Here is a 19,987-nt window from a genome sequence, read left to right as displayed (position 1 = left end):
TATTATATTACTTATTTCGGTTAATGCATTATTCGCCTTATGTATCGAACTACAATATTTGTTTCCCGGGGTCTATCTCTAAAATCTATATCAGGATTGCTTAGTATGTCTATTTTGTGTAAGTATAAAAAAATATTGGTACAAATATTCACATGCGTCTGAAGAACAAACAAGCATATTAGGGGCGTTAAAAGCGTTGCTGACTGAAGGTCCGAAGCAGGTTGTCGGTTTTAGATCCAAACAGTTCGAAACATTGTTTCGTTTTCAAGGTTTGATGGTTTAACGGTGCATAGGGTTGGCACCCGACCGGGTTAGGGACGCGTATGAGTAACCATGGTTCCCTAGGTTGGCACCTGACCGGGTTAGGGGCGTGTATGAGTAATCATGGTTCCCTACTCAATTGGTATGTTGGTTGGTACCTGGCTGGGTTAGGGACGCGTGTGTAATTACATTTCCATACTCAATTTTTAAAATCATGTTCGTTTTGTTTTCAAGGTTTGATCGTTTAACAGTGTGTAGGGTTGGCACCTAGACGAGTTAGGGACGTGTATAAGTAATCATGGTTCCCTACTCAATTGGCGTGTCGGTCGGCACCAGGCCGGGTTAGGGACATGCATTAGTAATTGTGGTTCCCTACTCAATTGGTACATCGGTTGGCACCTGGCTGGGTCAGAGACGCTTGTGTAATTACAGTTCCATACTCAATTTTGAAATCGTGTTCTATACCCGAAATCTGTTGGGTATACATTGTATTCTGTTGAAATTTATTTCTAAATTTTATATAATTTTATTACCCTATACATTAAAAATATGAAAACTGAAAGTTATTGGAACATTAGATTTCTTTTATTACCCAATTACAGAAAAAATTAAACAAAAACCGTCTACGGTATGGTTTGAGTAAACGAGTATGTATGTTTCAGGTAATTGAGTCAGGTATCATCTAATATCATACCCATTTTATATGTAATTTTTTTACAAATTAAATCATGCACGGTCCCACTACCGAATAGCATACCCCATCCGGTTCGTTTGTCATCATTAACTAACGACGGGTCCGATTTGAAACTTAGAATAGGACTCAGTTTATGCGTGATAATTGTGATCTTAAATATATTGGTACAAACGCATAGATCATATTTTATCAATTAAAATGTTAATCATGTCAATCAGTTTATATTTTATTATGTATGTAACATGTAACATTTACAAATTTTTATGTAACTTATGTCATGCACTTCTATTTACATGTCAATCTTGATATATAACATTACAATAACACTTATTTGCGTTTCTTTTCCTTCACACCACCTCTTGGGATCTTTTTCAACACTTCAGCATCAAATCTCTTAAACATCTTCATCGCGTCTTTCCGTCCTTTGCTAATAAGATGATCGATCTCCTTCTCATACTATCGATCTCCTTCTCATACTCTTCGTACAATGCCGGTAAAGTCCCAAGACATATAGCACCTACATTCAAAGAAACCGTTCTATCATAAGATCAACTTCTAACGTATAACGTATGTTTCAAACCTCAAAAGTCAAAACCGACACTTACAGAAGAACAAAAGATTCAACGAGCTGAAATGGTTTCCAATAACCGAAGTCATCCACAATGCCCCAATCACCTATAACATAATCACATTTTATATAAAATCAACGAAAATAAGCTTAATGTAAACGGAATCAATTTCTATAGATATGTGTACATATAAATGTACTTACCAAGAACAACTCGATAAAGTTTTCCCCACTCGAGATCTCATAAAACCGAAGTAAAACATAGTTTAGTTTCCGATACAACCATCTGAAAGAGGTTTCTTGGATCGTTATCTGGTGAATATCGGGAAGATCCCTGGTAGAAATTATATTAAGATATGTTGAATTAAATCATAAAGGTTTTGGTGTATAGAATTAAGTATATGTGGTTAATAACATTACCAATCGGTGAATTTTGCCGCGGTATATGTGACGAAGACCATCAACATGACAAGGATCGTGATGTGACAAACAAGAGAAACAAAGTTGTACTCAGAGCACCTCAAAGAGAAACCATATCATTGTAAACCCTAACAGAAGTGCAGCGGACACGCTTTTATTTCTCCATAGAAGAATGTCCGCAACTACAATATACATTCAGTCTCGTGTCAGTAAAAAGTGTAACATATTGCTACACAAGTGAGTATTTCTCAGCCAAAATCACGTCATCGTTAATCTATATTGTGATCGGTTTTAGCAACTGAATCCGTCTCCAAATTTGTGATAAAAAATTTTATGACCGAATTTGCAACCTATTTTTCGGTTACAAATCCATCACAAGTTTGCTACACATCATATATGTTTCCAGTTTCTATAAATTTATATAAATAGATATCAACTTTTTTTTTACATAACTTGATAACACTATACAAATTATCCGCATCCAATAAAAATAAAATAATAAAAGCGAAAATATGTTTGTTATGTAATGGTGACAATGAGATGTTTTTTTGTCACACCCTCAAAATCCACTAACGGAATTTTACCGTCAGAGGGTGTGAACTAACAGGATCGGATTCATTAGTTATAATCAAACCATAAAACAAAGTTTCAAAACCATGAAAACGTTTACGAGTAATTAAATGCGGAAGCGTAAAAACCATAGAAACCAATGTTGCGTCACGCAGGACGACTTAAAACCCAATGATAACAGTTTAAAATAAGTTTGCATAATTAAAAGTGTTTCAAGCAATGCATGTTTCTAAACCGCGCGCCCGCCTCGGCTACCTGAGAATAACATACTAAAAGTGTCAACACAAGGTTGGTGAGTTCACAAGTTTATATAAAATAAAGCGTTTAGCGTTTGCGTTCAGCGTTTTGCGTTAAGCGTTTTGCGTTACAGCGTTTTGCGTTACCAGATAGTGTTATGTCAATTATATATCTATAGGTAGCTAGCCTATAAAACAAGTATCACTAAGTGTTCGACACCGAAGCTGACTGTTTATCATTTGCCTTGCCACCAGGTCTATCCCGACCATGGTATGTGTTTAGCCAAGATTACACCCACTCGACCTCCAGTCGAGTTTAGCGTTGGGTGGGGTTTGTCAAACCCAGTAGTACTACTCAACAATGACTCGCTATTATCCAATATTAAACGGTTCGATGTGAATGAAGGACTTTAGTTATTGCGTTTGCCACTTAGTCTTTACAAGTGATATATAATCTATATTAACAAAATCTTAAATGCGTTTTCGGAGTATGTTATCTCCCCCAAGTGAAAAGCGTTTAAAAAGTTTAAAAGGGGAAAGTGAAACTCACTGTTTGCGAAGTATTCCCAAAATAATTCACCAAGATGCGCGTCACAGAAAAACTCTCTCTAGCGTTCTAAAACAACAAAGAGATTTTTCTAAGTGTCGGAATATTTTCGAGTCTCTAGACCCGACACATAATACCTATGCACACAACATGTTTCGTGTTTCGTTTGTGAATCGTGTGTGACTTTAACAAGTGTATTTGTGATACGTTACATGTGTAAGCAATTATTTACGTGTCATGTATTCATAATGTACATCACTAGCAATTACTCCCCGTAAGGGCAATTTGGTCAACACATAACAATTAACTAGCAATTATTCCCCACGAGGGCAATTTGGTCAAATCATGACAATCAATTAGCAATTATTCCCCGCAAGGGCATTTTGGTCAAAACACGATAATAAATTAGCAATCACGTTGTTTCATGCAACTTTCACAAAACTCAGCAACTAGTTTCTTAACGACAGAATTCTACTTGAAAAACTAGTCTATCCCACCGATCATAGCATCACAATTAATTTACCAAAAATCATCACAAAAGCATATATGTCTTAGGTTTCCAGAACATATTTTATTATATTTTTATTCCACATAGGTTTCTCACAATCATCAAATCATTACAGCAAACTCATAACAGTCAAATTCATGCGCAACAGAATGTTATTTGAAATTCCCGTTAAACGAAAAATCCAATAAATGCAAGACCACTTGGGTTAGGTTCCTAACTCAATAAGTCAACTTCCAGAAGTGGAACCAACCCAATTGGTCTCGTAGTTCATGAGATATAATATTTACATAACAACCTAACAGCAGGTCTAACAACTCAGCTTTGCACAACGTTTTTGTAAAATCATAAAAGTTAACTTTTACACGTCCAAAAATTGCAAATTTATATTCTTTAGAAACTAGACTCAACCTAGTTTACTGTAGTATTAATAATCTTAACCAATTTTCACATTTACACCTCGTTACAGTCAATTAAACATCAATAACACAATCTGTCCAGAAACTGTTTGCATCCAAACTCAACATATTAACTATCTATGGACCATCATTCATTCATATAACACTCTAGAGTCCATAATCACTATCCATGCACATCAATTACACATTACATACATGATTAGGGTTTTTGTTTGAACTCAAATCAAAGACACAAGCAATTAACATATAACAATATCCATTCTAGTTATCAAATCATCATCAAATCAACAACAATCATATGAACTACATACACACATAAATCGGCCCCTAGGGTTTTCAATTAACCCATTAAACATCGAAATTAAGTATAAAGGATGCATAGGATAGTCGTTTATACCTTCCTAGCACCTTAATCTTCAATCAAAAGCTTGAAATCTTGGTTGTATGTGTGTGTGTGAATGGCGGCAGCCAAGGGAGCCAAGGGGAGGGGGTCCGATCGGGATTGTGTGGGGAGGAGGAAAGAGTTAGGGTTAACATATTATAAATAATAATATGTTACACTTTGGCCCCTCCACTTCTAAGTATTACTTATCTAGCTTAAACTAACTTGTTTACATCTTGAGTTAGTGTTTGTAACGATGTTATCACACAACACATAAGTCTAACACATAATTATCACATAATTACTGTTTTGACGTTTTTCGTTTATTCACCAATCGTTTGCGTCAACTCGTTTGCGTTTCGGTGCAATTCCCGAAAGACTACACATGTAGTAAGTGTTAAGCGTCATTTAAACCCTAGTTTAAATGTAATGAGGTGTGCGTTATAGATTCAGTGATCTTAAGTTTGAATTGACGGAGTTGAGTTAACGGAGTTAACCTGAAATTGACGATTGTCACATTTTTCTTCATTACCTTGTCCTCCTCCAAGTGCGGCATGCAACGATCTTTCACGTCCAAACAATTTACCGCTTACATGGTTATGATCGTCGCTGTCAGAAGATGTATATATCGGCATGTTAGTCACGACCAGACAAAACGTTGGTTCCGGTGTTTATGTGTTTGTGTTTAGTTTGGATTTGAAGAAAGATTCATAGGTTATATAATCAAGCTAAGGGTTCTAAGCTTTGCATTCAAGAAATCTTAAAGGTTGGAAGAAAGGTATGACTTTGTGATGACTTTCCTCTTCACAACAACATGACCAAAGCTAATAAATCGACTATATGTTTTTTTCCTTAACAATTCATTTTTATATTTTTACATTAACCTATGATCCTACACCTATCTATATCATCTAATAAATATAAATAATATCTAATAAATAAGGATCTCTTTTGTTAACGGTCATCTCTATATCCTTTCTCACTATTTCTTTCTCACATTTCTTTTTTATTAAATACATCTAGCTTTTTAATAATGATATATTTTTAAAGTATATACTAATTATAAAAAAAACGCATTGATTACAAACAACTAAATAGACGAACATAAGATTAAATAGATAAAAGATCCAATGCAATAATTCCTAATCGTACATTACGTACGCGAGTTCCTACACTGTTGATTTCAAAATCACGCGATGGCAATATTGTAAATTTCATCAACTATGATCCACTGCTCCCATCGATTCCGTCCGCCTTCACTATCACCGTTCATCAATTCGTCACCGTCCAACGATTGTATTCTCCGTCGCGACCATCGACGTTACCGTCGTGAACCCCATCTTCCTCTGTCACGAGTTGTTCACATGTTAGTTTATCAAATTGATCAATTGAAATTGAAATTGATGAACTAATTGATCAATTAAACTTTGAAATTGATCCAATTAATCATCAATTTGAAGTTTCAGTTATCAATTTTGAGTTTGAGTTCTGGGTTTTAACATTGAACGTATTAACATTAACCTAAAACGTATAAATAAATTGTATAAACTTTTTGTACTGAACTTTTAAAGTTTAATTGATTTTTGTTCTGAACGTTTAAATAGAACGTATAATACGTTTAAACAGAACGTATAAAGTTTTTGTATAGAACTTCTAAAGTTTTTTGTATAGAACTTCTAAACCTTTTGTTAGAACTTCTAAAGTTTTGGTACAGAACATCTAAACTTGAACATTTAAATGTGTTCGTTTTGGTCAGAACTTTTAAATTTGTAGTTTTGATCAGAACGTATTAGTTAAACGTTTAAACTTTTTGTTCATTTTTGGTCAGAACGTTTAAACTTTTTCTTCATTTTGGTCTAAACTTTTTACTTTAGAAGTTCTAGACAAAAAATTTAGAAGTTCTGTACAAAAAGTTTAGAAGTTCTGTACAAAAAGTCCAGAACGTTTAAAGTTTTTGGGCAGAACGTTTAAACATGAACCCTAATAATAGCTCAATTAAGTGTATTATTATGCAATTTCATAATCGATTGATGATTCTAAAGCCTCCTACACATCAATTCTATTGATTAAATCAACAATTTTTGATCAATTTGAAGATTATTAAATATAGCGATAATGGGTTTATCGATTTTGATTATGCTTTAGTTTTGTGGATGATTTGATTATGGTTGAAGGCTTGCAGCAAATGACGATATGTTGTGCGAGAAGTATTTTTTTTAATTTAATTACAATTATGCCACCGCGTAGTTTTAATTGCAATTAGGATCTGGTGATGCAGGGTCTCGCGTACCTAATGTACGATAACCTATTATTGTACGTTAAACCTCCTCAGATTAAATATATGAATTAAGATAATTGTGAAGATAAATATCAATGAATATATATATATATATATATATATATATATATATATATATATATATATATATATATATATATATATATATAGATTTTTATTTTTATTGGTTAGGGAAAAACACTTGAAATATCCATTTAAAGTTGTTATATATTTCTAGTGAAAAGATCTAATACACTAATCCTTAACGTACATTAACGTAAGCGAATCTCGTTTTTCATGAATCAATTCATGAAATCACATCCCAACATCTCGTAATCGTCAATACATATCCAATTAATCATTGGTTAACCGAAAAAAAAGTTTTGGATCGTTAATCGATCAGTTTTTTTACTTTTTCACGAAGACCGTTTTTTGAGCGTTTTAGGTTTTTGGCTGAGCGTTTAAGTTTTTGTGAGCGTTTTAGATTTTTGCCTTTGAATGTCTCGCGTACCTCTCGTTCGTTAAGACATTAGCGTACAATATCTCTACCCTATATTTCTATTACTCAACAACACATTTAGCCAACTTCATTTATTATTGGACCAATGGTCATATATTAAATTAACAAGCTCAACAAACTATTACAAAATACGTAGGAATTGTTATAATCTCACAAATTTATGTGTTTATAGAGAAACGATGGTGTTAAATATATATTAAGCAAAATATACTGTAACAAATATGCATGTTTATATATTAATTAGTTTTATAAAATCCTGGTATATAGATATATTTCTCAAACTACTATCATAAGATGAAGTTTCAAAGAATTAAAACCTATTTACTTGAAACATGTGGAATAAAATCTTACCAGTTGTAATAAGAATTCAAGAAAAGCGTTATACATAAATATCAAGATTATGAAATCACAAACATAAGATAGCTAAACCAACGTGAACAGTGTTTATACCAAATCTAATGGGTAATATAAATACTATGTAGGTTGTACAACCGTTATAAAGGAGTTTTCACTACTACACAACTCGCCACAACGTACAGATTTTTACCTCTCCACTTATTATTTTCATGTTCGATGGTTAAAACCCCGTTGACGTTTCGCATTCTTTTGGAATTCCTAAACGTCTTTGGAATATTAATCGGATCTAATTTATTTCGCTTCAAGGTCCGGTTATGGTCGTTTGGACTCAAAATATAGATTGATATCGTACGCATGCGATAATTTTTTTTAGTTTGTACTTAATATCGCATGTTCCGTTACTTATTACACTTTATAGATTTGTTGATACTGTTTGTACTTTGAGTGTGCTACCTGCATTTGCTGGACTTATATATTTGTTACTTGGAATTGGTTGTACTCTAGTAACCTGAGTTCTACGCTTTTTGTGGAGTGTCCCACAGGCACGACATTGTGGCATCGATGTTGTGTGCTCCTTCCGTGACGGAGAGATTAGTTCACGGCGTCTCTTAAGGGCAAGTGTGGCCCACAACTATTAGGAGGCGTATGGATCGATCCTAGGTTATATGGATATGTATGATGCTCATGGATGGTTGAGTGTATGCCAACACCCCATTGCACTATTTTGGGTGCATAGTTTTGCATGACTATGTAGCCCCACTAGTATGTTATATGTTTTCGGCTCATGTGTATTATCCGTATGATACGATTTACTTTATTGGTTTGCATATTGTATCATTTATATTACTTTATCTCTTTATCTTCATCTTGTTATATTTGTAGTTATTTATTGCATTGTTACTTGAGCCTTTTATCCGTACCGGGCATTCGGCTCATTCCGTAAACTTTTCCCTCAAGCAGGTTAACAAGTCACTTTGGGAGGGATGGAGAGGGTGAACTAAACTTTAGGAAGCTTATGAGGATTGATGATCTTGTGAAATTATGTCTTCTGTCTATGTATACCTCCGTACGTTGTGATACGTAAACTCATTCTGGATTGAGGTGTTACAACAACCTCCCGATCACATGTGGTCTGGATGGTGTTGTAAGGTGCATACAGATAAGGATTAAAAAAGTTCAAAAATAAAATATATGTAATTTTTTTTACCACGTGCGGTAAGGATAAATTTTCACGAGGGACCAAATTTCCCGCTAAATCTATCCTGATCACATGTGGCCGGTAAAGGGTTTGTCACAAGTGAATCTGGCCAAACCCTTCTCCGAGTGCATGTGGTTGGTAAAAGTGTTCTGTAGTGATCACAATTGTGGTCGAGATAGGGGCGACCCAATCAAGACAATTTTCTTATAGTATTCAACCAACGGGTTCATCACTTAATCCCGTGTCAAATGAACTGATTAGGGTTCGATCCCAGTTGGATATACATCAAATTATGACCCAATAAAACCAAACATAACTAGAAACACATAATCCGATCCAAGGCTAATTTGAAGTTTGGAATAAGGAAAGATGGTGTTGAAAACCGGGTTGCAAGAAAGATAGATGACACTTATATTACACAATAAACCAAAATCACACGAGTTGGATGATGGAGTTCCAATAAAAGGTTACGTAACCAACACGTTTCGGAGACAACGTTTACAACCCCCGGTGCCTTGGCCCTGGAACGGGATATGATCGGTTTGCTGTTTTGTGGACCAAGAAAGTAGGTTGTAACCCAAATATACGAAATACCCGAAGTAGATCATCCTATACACATCACGAAAACCGGCCCAAATGGCTTCAATGTAATTAGACACCAATGATGTGACCAAGGACTAATTGTTAATGTGTAGCCCATGAGTTAAAGTACCATTAATATTCCGCAATATCTGGTATTGAGTCGATGATCCTTTTTATTATTATAAACATGTATATCTGCAAGGATTTGACCTTCTTATTGCCTATACATACACATCGGCTAATAGTACAAAAACTACCTGAATGTTTTCTGAAAAAAAGTTAATATAATAACAACCATAGTAATGATATAATACATAAGCAACTATTACAACTAGGATTATTCTAGAGATATATAAAATAAAATAGTTACTAAATAGAAACTTGAAAAACTTGGTTATATCCCATTCGAAAAAGCACCACCATCAGGTATGTGGCTCTTGGGTATTGCACGCCACTTATCAATGTATGCCATTGAGTCTTGATCTATATCAGGAAGTGGACGTTCTTCGAGAATTTTAAGAATTTTTTTCGATTTACCAAGAAGCTGAGCTGCAATTTGGATGTTGTCTCCCCTTTTCTCGATTGCATTGTGGTGACACTTCATTTGTATGACCCGTGGTAAGTTGGTAAAGCAAGCTAATAAAACATCTGCAATGATGGTTGATAGCCATTCAAAAATTTCTTCATCATTCAAAGAGATTTCTTGTTCGTTGAAGCGCAACAATATAGTCTTGCTGATTCTGTACATGGAGCTAGCAAGTACGAACTTATAAGGTGAATGATCTATGCGTGACTTTTTTCTACCCTTGAACTTTTTCATAACCTTTTCAGCTTCATCACCAAAACATTCAAGGATCTCTTTTGATGTTTTTCTTTCGCGAGCCTTCTTTCGAAGTTCGATATGTAACCACATGCGGTATGTTTTAACATCTTCCCACACATGTCTTGCCGATTTTATTGCATTTACTAATTCACCATCTGCATTGAGACATTCTTCAATATGTCTTACTATTTGGAGGCCTTCTCTCGTACCGGCAAGAAGCCCTTTGAAATGAACATTTGTAATGTTAGGAAGTGCAATGGCAATTGATGTCAATGTTACCAATACGAGGCTCCAACAATTGTGGGTTTCTTCCGGATATAAAGGTTGGACTAGGTCATTGTCGAACTCCACTACTCCAATGAATCCTTTAGATTTATCTAAAAGCATAATAAGATTACGCGGTTCTTTCTCTGCATTAAGGAGTTGCGTTATAGAATTGAGCGTGTTTCTCAATATTCTATTTGAAAGTTTTGCCTCCTCTTCAATCTGGACAACATATCTTGCATATTCTTCTATTTCTGAGATCGCATTGCCGTCAGACGTGATTACCTTCTTTTTAAGCCATTTCAGAATGGACTCGAAGATATACCAACAACAAGAGAGTAAGATTAGAAAAATTCGTGGAACAAGACATATTATTTTACATATAACAAGAATCACAATATGAAGTGCTATACAAAAGTTCAAAAAGGTGTTTTTTACGTAATGAAAAATTATTTTGAAATGACGTCCTGGAATATATGAATGAACATGGTTACGCTTCCATTGTTGTAGCCCTTGGACCCAGTGTTTTTCAACTCGAAACACATTTAAGTGGTTCTTGCTTAATTCTGTCGAAAGACTATAATGACCGATAGATGTGAAACATCTTAAAACCGGTGCAATACTGCCTACTACAATCCCAAGTAGTTGCACGAAACGAATTACCATGATTGACCACCTATAATCGGTTTTTTTTTCATAATAGGAATAAGATTTTATGTATATTAAGACATCTCTCCAATTTATACATGAAAAGACAGCAAGGATTAAGCATATAACCCCATAGGCAGAAGAAACAGGTGAGCAAGCAATTACAAACTGAGGGTTATGAGTTTCTGCCATCATCCAATACTTTTTAACATAGAGTATGAGTTCCTCAGAAGAAGACATTTTCTCTTGATGACTTGAAACCAATTGTTGCGACTCCTTGTATCTGTATTCCAACTTTTTTCTAGTTGCTGAAATTGTAAAAGCCACAGAAATTGGCAGCCAAATGAAGGGGAGAATTGGGGAATATGCAATAAATAACATATAACTTTGGATCCCCATATTTACAAAAATGGTGATCAAGAGAATAGCCAAGGCCACAATGTTGGTTAGCAGCTCTTTGTCGCCCATAAGCCCTAAAGAAGGGAGAAGGTTGGCTAACATGGCGACCAAGAAAAATATGCTTATATACTTTGTGCCCATAAGTTCAGTGCTTAGATCCACCGGTAGTTTCATTGCTATTGCAATAAGTGTGATTGTAGCAGCATTAAGTGTGAAAAATCTATTTGGAAACCATAGCTTCCATTGCCACAGTGCTTGAATGGTATCAGCTGCCATTGCAAGTATGCATATCAAAGATGCTGCAGCAGTATACAAGCCCACCCATGGCATCATAACTGTTGCTGGAGTTGGGAAGTCGTCAGAATAAGCCATAACGATTAAGCTAGGATAAGGAAAAAGTGAAGATTGTGCTTAATTTAGTAGAGCAAGATGCAACATGCTTGTTATATATATAGATATTTAAACAAGTTCAAAGATATTGTATTTGCTTACAAGTTGAGAATGTTGCTTTCGTGGTCTCTCAAGTGACTAAGCTTTACCCTACTATTTTGAATTTTCTTATAAATTTGTCTCCATTAATAACTTTTTATGCAATAAAGTAAGTTGCTATTTTTTTCCCATGTGGTGTAGGTCCTATATTACACTCATTCCAATATGATTTTCTTTCTTCTTTTTAAATTATTTTTATGAATAACCCCTTGCTAGGGTGGCTTGTTATCGGTATCAAAAATATTGATGCTGAAAATCATCAAAAATTAAGTACCGGTACTGAGAATGCTTGGTATGATACCAAGGCCAGTAAAAAAAATACGTAAAATATTAGTACCGAAGCATTCCCAAAACCACAAAAAATGGGTACCGAATTAATTCCAGGTACCATTCAGTCATCCATATCCTTTGTTTATGGTTTATCTTTATTTATATTTTTTGTTTAGTTTAATTATTTTCCTTTATTTGAATAAGTATTCTTATCATATTTTTATAGGTTTGACAAAAAAAGGTATTAGCGTTTTCTTTTGAACTGTAACTTTCTATTACCAAAGCCAATCCCCTCCTAACGAGAAGCTAGCAAGGGACGGAAACAATGCAAAACATAAACAATTATAAAGCCAAACATTTCCACCTAGACCAATCCAAATCCGCATTTTTCGACCTATTTTTTTATCCATAAATAACTTAGCGCTCTGATGTTGCTGAGAATGTCATTTATCCTAATGGGCTCATTTTCAAAAGTCGCCTTGTTCCGAGCTTTCCTAATACACCAACAAGCCACCATTATAATTGACCACACCATTTGCCTCTTATTCTCCTTCTTCAGTACCTATAGGGCATGGCTACAAGTTTATTGAATCGAGGACACGTCTAACAGCGGAATATTGCACCAAGAACTGATGCTACTCCACACCACCGATGTAACATAACAACAAGTTAATAAATTGCCAACAGACTCATCCGACATTAAACAACATATGCAAACATTCGGCCCCACAATAGCATTCCTTTTTATCAAGTTAATTATCGCTCGTTGGCAGGCGATTGAGTAAAGCCCGCCACACTACCATATTAACCTTCATAGGAACCCATCTATTCCAATTCAAAATAGGTTTTTAGGAGGGGAAACCGTCTTGTATAACAACTTTTTCATAGAAGCAACCGTAAAGCAGTCCGCTTCATCACCTTCCCAAACCCAAGTGTCTTCATTTCCATTAAGTCTTACATAGTACAATCTTTCAAGTAATTCCATCAACTCCATAACCACAACACCATATGTAGGCTGTGATTTCCAGCACAATTTTAAAGAGACCACTCCATCCTTGACCACGCAACGATAAAAAAGAAGTTGGATAACTAACCATTTTAACTAACCAACTTAATTATTTTGTTACAAGAGATATTTTTTATACTTTTTAATTTAATTTATTTATTTTCGTTTCTTTGAAGAAGTTATACAACTAAGAAGTTCCCACCCGACCAATAAGTTACAATTAACAACCTACTATACATTCAATAACAGATTTTATGTCAATAACATAATTCAAGAGAGCATGGTTCTACACATCATGCAGCCAATGTAAAAGAAGGGCTTTCAAAACCGAGTTTGATCAGACATCGTAGTTGCCCCACGTAACGCGCAGGGCTAGTTACCTAGTTTAGTTTATAATGGGTTTCTAGGTATTATTTTTCACTCTTCACCAAATATAAGTCTGCCAGAAATCGTACCAGGAGCCCCTCGTATTCGTAAAAAGGGGATATACCGGTTGGTAATTGCACTTGAATAAATCTAAACTAGGGAACACTCTTCTCAACCTTAAGATTATTTCCTCATCCTTTTGGCACATCCTCAATCACTTACACCACATCATTTATGCAATGGAAAAAAAGGCTCTGTCTATTGAGATACCCCATTTTTCTATTTAGACACTAATATGGGTCATATTGATCAACATGAGGCATATTAGCCTATGTGTGTATGTACTTTTGTGTCTGATTTGGGGCATAATATGCTCCATATTGGGCAATATGGAGCATATTGGGGGTGTCAAAATAGATGTTTGGGTATGCCAATATCACACGGAAAAAAACCCCTCCAAAAGATAATCAAAAAAATAATTTAAAAAAATTATAAAACGAAAAAATAAAAAAAGTAAAAAACACCAAAATGTTTATCTAGCATCCCTCATTCCAAAAAAAAATAATCTCGGTTTAGCCTTCAAAAATATATCTATACATTTTGTTTCCGGATGGCTTTCCACCATCACGTGTACAAGAAAAGCCCCCGTCTAAAAAAACCTAACCCACAACTCGGAAAACCTACCCCCCCCCCCCCCCCGCCCCACCACAAAAAAAAACTTATCTCTAAATGTTAAACTAAACTCGAAGGCTAAACCGAGATTTTTTTATTAATTTTTTTGGAACGAGGAATGCTAGATAAACATTTTGGTTTTTTTTATTTTTTTCGTTTTTTTGGTTTTATAAATTTTTTAATTATTATTTTTTTAAGAGATTTTTTTCTCTTACAAACATGATGTGATGTAGGTGATTGAGGGTATACCATAAGAATGTGGGGAATGATTTAAGGGTTGGGAATGGTATTCCCCACTTTTTTGGAGTTTTCTTTTTAATCTATCTCTCTCTCTCTCTCTCTCTCTCTATATATATATATATATATATAGGGTTGATATCATTTAAGAACTCTAAAAAAATTAAGAACTCTTAGGAACCCTTAACAAACAAACCATTTTTTTAATTTTTTTATATATTAACATTATTTAAAAGTAGTTTTATCATATTTCATATAAAAAATTTTGATTACATATATTAATCACAAGTTTACATATATGTAAAATTTATGTAGTAACAAATTTACATAGGTGTAAAACAAAACATAGATATGTATAAAAACTAATTTTTAAAATTATAATCGTAAATATAGATATAAAAAAATGATAAAACTATTCTCAAAGAATATTAACATACAAAAAAATTTATAAAAAACGTTAGTTTTCAAGGGTTCCTTTAAGTTGTTAAATAATTTAACAGTTCTGTATTGATACTCATCCTATATATATATATAAAAGTTATGATGTTATCCGCCGGTTTCTATATCCGATCGATCGCTCCTACCAGTTCAACAGTAAGACGGCTAGTTCGATTTCGGGTCTGGTTGAGAAAACATCAATTTTAAGAAAGTGAGGTGGTGGTTGTCACAAATAAACTATTTAGGTTTGCTATTAGAGATGTCAATTTGTCTATTATTAGTCGGTAGACTAGTCTATTTGAAAACAGTGTTTCTCCGTCAATGGTTTCCTAACATGTGGTTGAAAGTTCACGGAAAACATCATTGTGCTAAGCTTGACTTAAAGTAAACGGTTGTCATATCATGAAGACCCATCAATAAATTAAACGTTTTATATTGTTAGAATATTGATATATTGTCTCACTTTTAAATATCCACAAAGTAATCCATACACTATATGAATGAAATATAAAAGTTTATGTGAAAAAGTATAAAAGATGCATAGTCTAGTTGAAAACATTATTGAATGTGCTACGCTTGACTAAAAAAACGGTTGCCATATCACAAAGAGACATCAAGAAATTAAATGGTTTAAACGTTAGGATATTGATATATTGTCGCACTTCTAAATATGCGAAAAATATTCCATACGCTATATGAGTAAAATAAAAAATTTTATGTGAAAATATACCAACGTTACCTAGTCTAATTCAAAATATTATTGTGCTAAGCTTGACTCAAAGCAAACTTTTGCCATATCATGAAGACACATCAAAAAATTAAATGGTTAAAACGTTAGAATATTGATATATTGTCTCAGTTCTAAATATCCGTAAAGTATTCCACACGTTAGGTAAACAAAATAGAAAACTTTATGTGGAAAAATACAAAAGACACATAGTCTACTTGGAAACATTATTGCATGTGCTAAGCTTGACTCAAAGTAAACGGTTTCCATATCACAAAGACGCATCAAGAAATTAGACGGTTATAATGTTAGAATATTGATATATTGTCTCACTTTTAAATATCCACAAAGTAATCCATACGTTATGTGAACGAAATGTACTTGGAAACATTATTGCATGTGCTAAGCTTGACTCAAAGTAAACGGTTGCCATATTACAAAGACGCATCAAGAAATTAAACAGTTATAACGTTAGAATATTGATATATTGTCTCACTTTTAAATATCCACAAAGTAATCCATACGTTATGTGAACGAAATATAAAATTTTATGTAAAAAAATACAAAAGATGCATAGTCTACTTGAAAACATTATTAAATGTGCTAAGCTTGACTCAAAGTAAACGGCTACCATATCAGAAAGACACATCAAGGAATTACATGGTTGAAACGTTAGGATATTGATATATTGTCGTACTTCTAAATATGCGAAAAGTATTCCATACACTATGTGAGTAAAATAAAAAAATTTATGTGAAAATATACCAACGTTACCTAGTCTAATTCCAAATATTATTGTGCTAAGCTTGACTCAAAGCAAACTGTTGCCATATCATGAAGACGCATACAAAATTAAATGGTTAAAACGTTAGAATATTGACATATTGTCTCACTTCTAAATATCCGTAAAGTTCCACAAGTTATGTGAACAAAATAGAAAATTTTATGTGAAAAACTACAAAAGATACATAGTCTACTTTAAATATGCGGAAAATATTCCATACGCTATATGAGTAAAATAAAAAATTTTATGTGAAAATATACCAACGTTACCTAGTCTAATTCAAAATATTATTGTGCTAAGCTTGACTCAAAGCAAACTTTTGCCATATCATGAAGACACATCAAAAAATTAAATGGTTAAAACGTTAGAATATTGATATATTGTCTCAGTTCTAAATATCCGTAAAGTATTCCACACGTTAGGTAAACAAAATAGAAAACTTTATGTGGAAAAATACAAAAGACACATAGTCTACTTGGAAACATTATTGCATGTGCTAAGCTTGACTCAAAGTAAACGGTTTCCATATCACAAAGACGCATCAAGAAATTAGACGGTTATAATGTTAGAATATTGATATATTGTCTCACTTTTAAATATCCACAAAGTAATCCATACGTTATGTGAACGAAATGTACTTGGAAACATTATTGCATGTGCTAAGCTTGACTCAAAGTAAACGGTTGCCATATTACAAAGACGCATCAAGAAATTAAACAGTTATAACGTTAGAATATTGATATATTGTCTCACTTTTAAATATCCACAAAGTAATCCATACGTTATGTGAACGAAATATAAAATTTTATGTAAAAAAATACAAAAGATGCATAGTCTACTTGAAAACATTATTAAATGTGCTAAGCTTGACATAATGTGAAGGAAAAAAAACACAATTAATCACGAAAATAATCACAAAACACAATGATAAAAAAAAAGACAATGATCTTTTTCCCTTATTATATTTAATTATCTATATAATTGCCTACCATAAAATCCTATGTGTCGCTCTCAGGTTGTTCCCTCCATTCTCTAGAGCCACCAAATTGCTTGATTTATAAATGGAGATTTCTCATTCACTTGACCCGAATTCGTAGATATGGGTCTCACCAAATCCAGATAGTCTTTAAATGGGTTATAACATCTCATTTATTTGTAAATCTATTTCATAAGCAAACAATAATTTACACGGGTCATGAGTCTCACTAAACCCGGATAACCCTTAAACGAGTTATAACATCTTATTTATTTGTGAAATAACCCCTTATTTATAGTCTTACAAAACTATAATAGCCCTCAGATGGGTTATAAGATCTCATTAATTGATAAACACTTTCATTATCAAACCCTAATTTAATTTATTTGCTTTACATGTTCTTCGTTGATGTTCTATCATCTCCATCGTCTTTAACTTCCAATACTACCCACCATCGTCAACTACATCACCGCCTCTTTTTCATTAGACAAATATTTGTGTTCATGTTTGTACATTTAAAAAAATCAACATGTTCGTGTTCGTTTATGTTTGTTCGGTAAAAATCTGAAAAACCTAAACTTCACAACTGATAAAACCCAAACGTTTAAAAATACAATAACAAACTAATATATATCTATTAAATTAAAAACATAACTACGTTAAAAAATAAAGTAATCATCATAAAATAGCAAAACAGTTAAAAACAAAGCTTTAAATAAACTTCCGTAACACGGGATGATCAAACTAGTATATATATATATATAGGGTAAGGTTCCTAAGAGAACCATTTGCAAATTGAGAACTTTGAGAACCATTTTGAACCACTAAAAACACATTTAAAAAAAATCATAAAACAAAAAATAATAAAAATTTAAAAAAAGTAAAAAAACCAAAATTCTTATATTTCATTCCGGTTTCATTAAAAAAATAAAAAAAACAAAAAAAAACGTCGTATTATACACATATGTATAATTTTTTTATATAATCTTTAGTTACATAATATTAGGGATGTTCACGAACCGAACGCGGGCATGCTCATACTTGGTTTGGTTTGAAAGCGAGTCGAACCGAGCGTATTAAATTTAAAGAAACGAGTGAAATCTTTATACTTGAACTTGGTTTGGTTTTGAAACCGAGCGGCTTGGTTCGGTTTGGTTTTGCTTGATTTCATACAAAGTTTCCAATTTTAAATTTCTAAAACTTCAAAATATCATTAATTCAAGACTTTAACTCTAAATCGTCTAAACTTTCACCTTTAAAATGTATAAAACTCATAGTTAACAATAAAACATATATATAAAACGAGTGGCTATGGTTTAAATTTGAACTTTGAATTCAACACAAAATTGGGAAATTTTAAAAACTTAAAAAATAGTATACTTTTATATGTATACATAAAGTTTATATATAAAACTAATATATAAAAATTAATTCAGGCAAAACGAACCGAACCAAACCGAGCGAGGCTTTGCTCGTGCTTGGATTGCTTTTAAACCGAATCGAGCCGAACGACTCACTTGCAAACCGAGCCGAAATCGAACGAGCATTTTTCGAGCAAAATTCGAGCGAACGATGAACGAGCGGCGAACGGAGAGCAGTTTGGACAGCCCTACGTGATATACACATATGTACAATATCATTTATCTTAAATTATACACATCTGTAAAAAAAACATGTAAATGTACCACAAAAAACATCTTAAATTATACATATCATTTATCTCAATTTCAAAAAATTTATCTTATGATCCTGATCCTATATATATATATATAAGATCAGGATTATGAGAGAACATTTTTGAAATTGAGAACCATTTTGGACCACAAAAAACCCAAAAATAAAAAAAATCATAAAATAAAAAAAACAAAAAAATCAAAAAAGTAAAAAAACCAAAATTTTTATTTTATCATCTCGGTTTAAAAAAAACTTGGTTTAGCTAAATTATATACACATATGTATAATATATACATATGTGTACATTTACATGTTTTTTTTTGTACACGTGTGTATAATTTAAGATAAATGATACTGTATATATGTGTATATAACGTAACTAAAGATTATATAAAATTATACATATGTGTATAATACGACGTTTTTTTTTGTTTTTTTAATGAAACCGGAATGAAATATAAGAATTTTGGTTTTTTTACTTTTTTAAAATTATTATTATTTTTTGTTTTATGATTTTTTAAATATTTTTTTTAAATGTGTGTTTAGTGGTCCAAAATGGTTCTCAAAGTTATCAATTTGCTAAGGGTTTTCTTAGGATCCTTACCTTATATATATATATATATATATATATATATATATATTGAAAGCAAAGAAGACGATGGAACCATTTTTATGTT

General features: G+C 32.9%; 1 protein-coding gene and 1 pseudogene across 2 annotated transcripts; both read right to left on the bottom strand.

Moving 5' to 3' along the window:
• Positions 1–1,282: 1,282 nt before the first annotated feature.
• Positions 1,283–5,342, bottom strand: LOC143624417 (reticulon-like protein B9; annotated as a pseudogene). The gene is made up of 5 exons (XR_013152108.1): positions 5,135–5,342; positions 1,944–2,125; positions 1,728–1,857; positions 1,561–1,630; positions 1,283–1,472 (listed from the first exon to the last, which is right to left on the bottom strand). The product of XR_013152108.1 is annotated as a reticulon-like protein B9 (transcript).
• A 4,589-nt stretch (positions 5,343–9,931) lies between these two features.
• On the bottom strand, positions 9,932–12,043 carry LOC143624442 (uncharacterized). The gene has a single exon (XM_077095097.1). It carries the CDS (start codon positions 12,041–12,043, stop codon positions 9,932–9,934), a length of 2,112 nt encoding a protein of 703 aa, XP_076951212.1.
• Between the last annotated feature and the right edge of the window lie 7,944 nt (positions 12,044–19,987).

This window comes from Bidens hawaiensis, unplaced genomic scaffold (genome assembly GCF_021521415.1).
Source record: "Bidens hawaiensis isolate Kalapana, Puna unplaced genomic scaffold, B.hawaiensis_p1.1 tig00003781_1, whole genome shotgun sequence".
NCBI lineage: Eukaryota > Viridiplantae > Streptophyta > Magnoliopsida > Asterales > Asteraceae > Bidens > Bidens hawaiensis.
This window is presented reverse-complemented; position numbering and strand designations above follow the sequence as displayed.

Excerpts from the sequence above, each read along its gene's own strand:
- LOC143624442 (XM_077095097.1), bottom strand. The coding sequence starts at position 12,043 with ATGGCTTATTCTGACGACTTCCCAACTCCAGCAACAGTTATGATGCCA.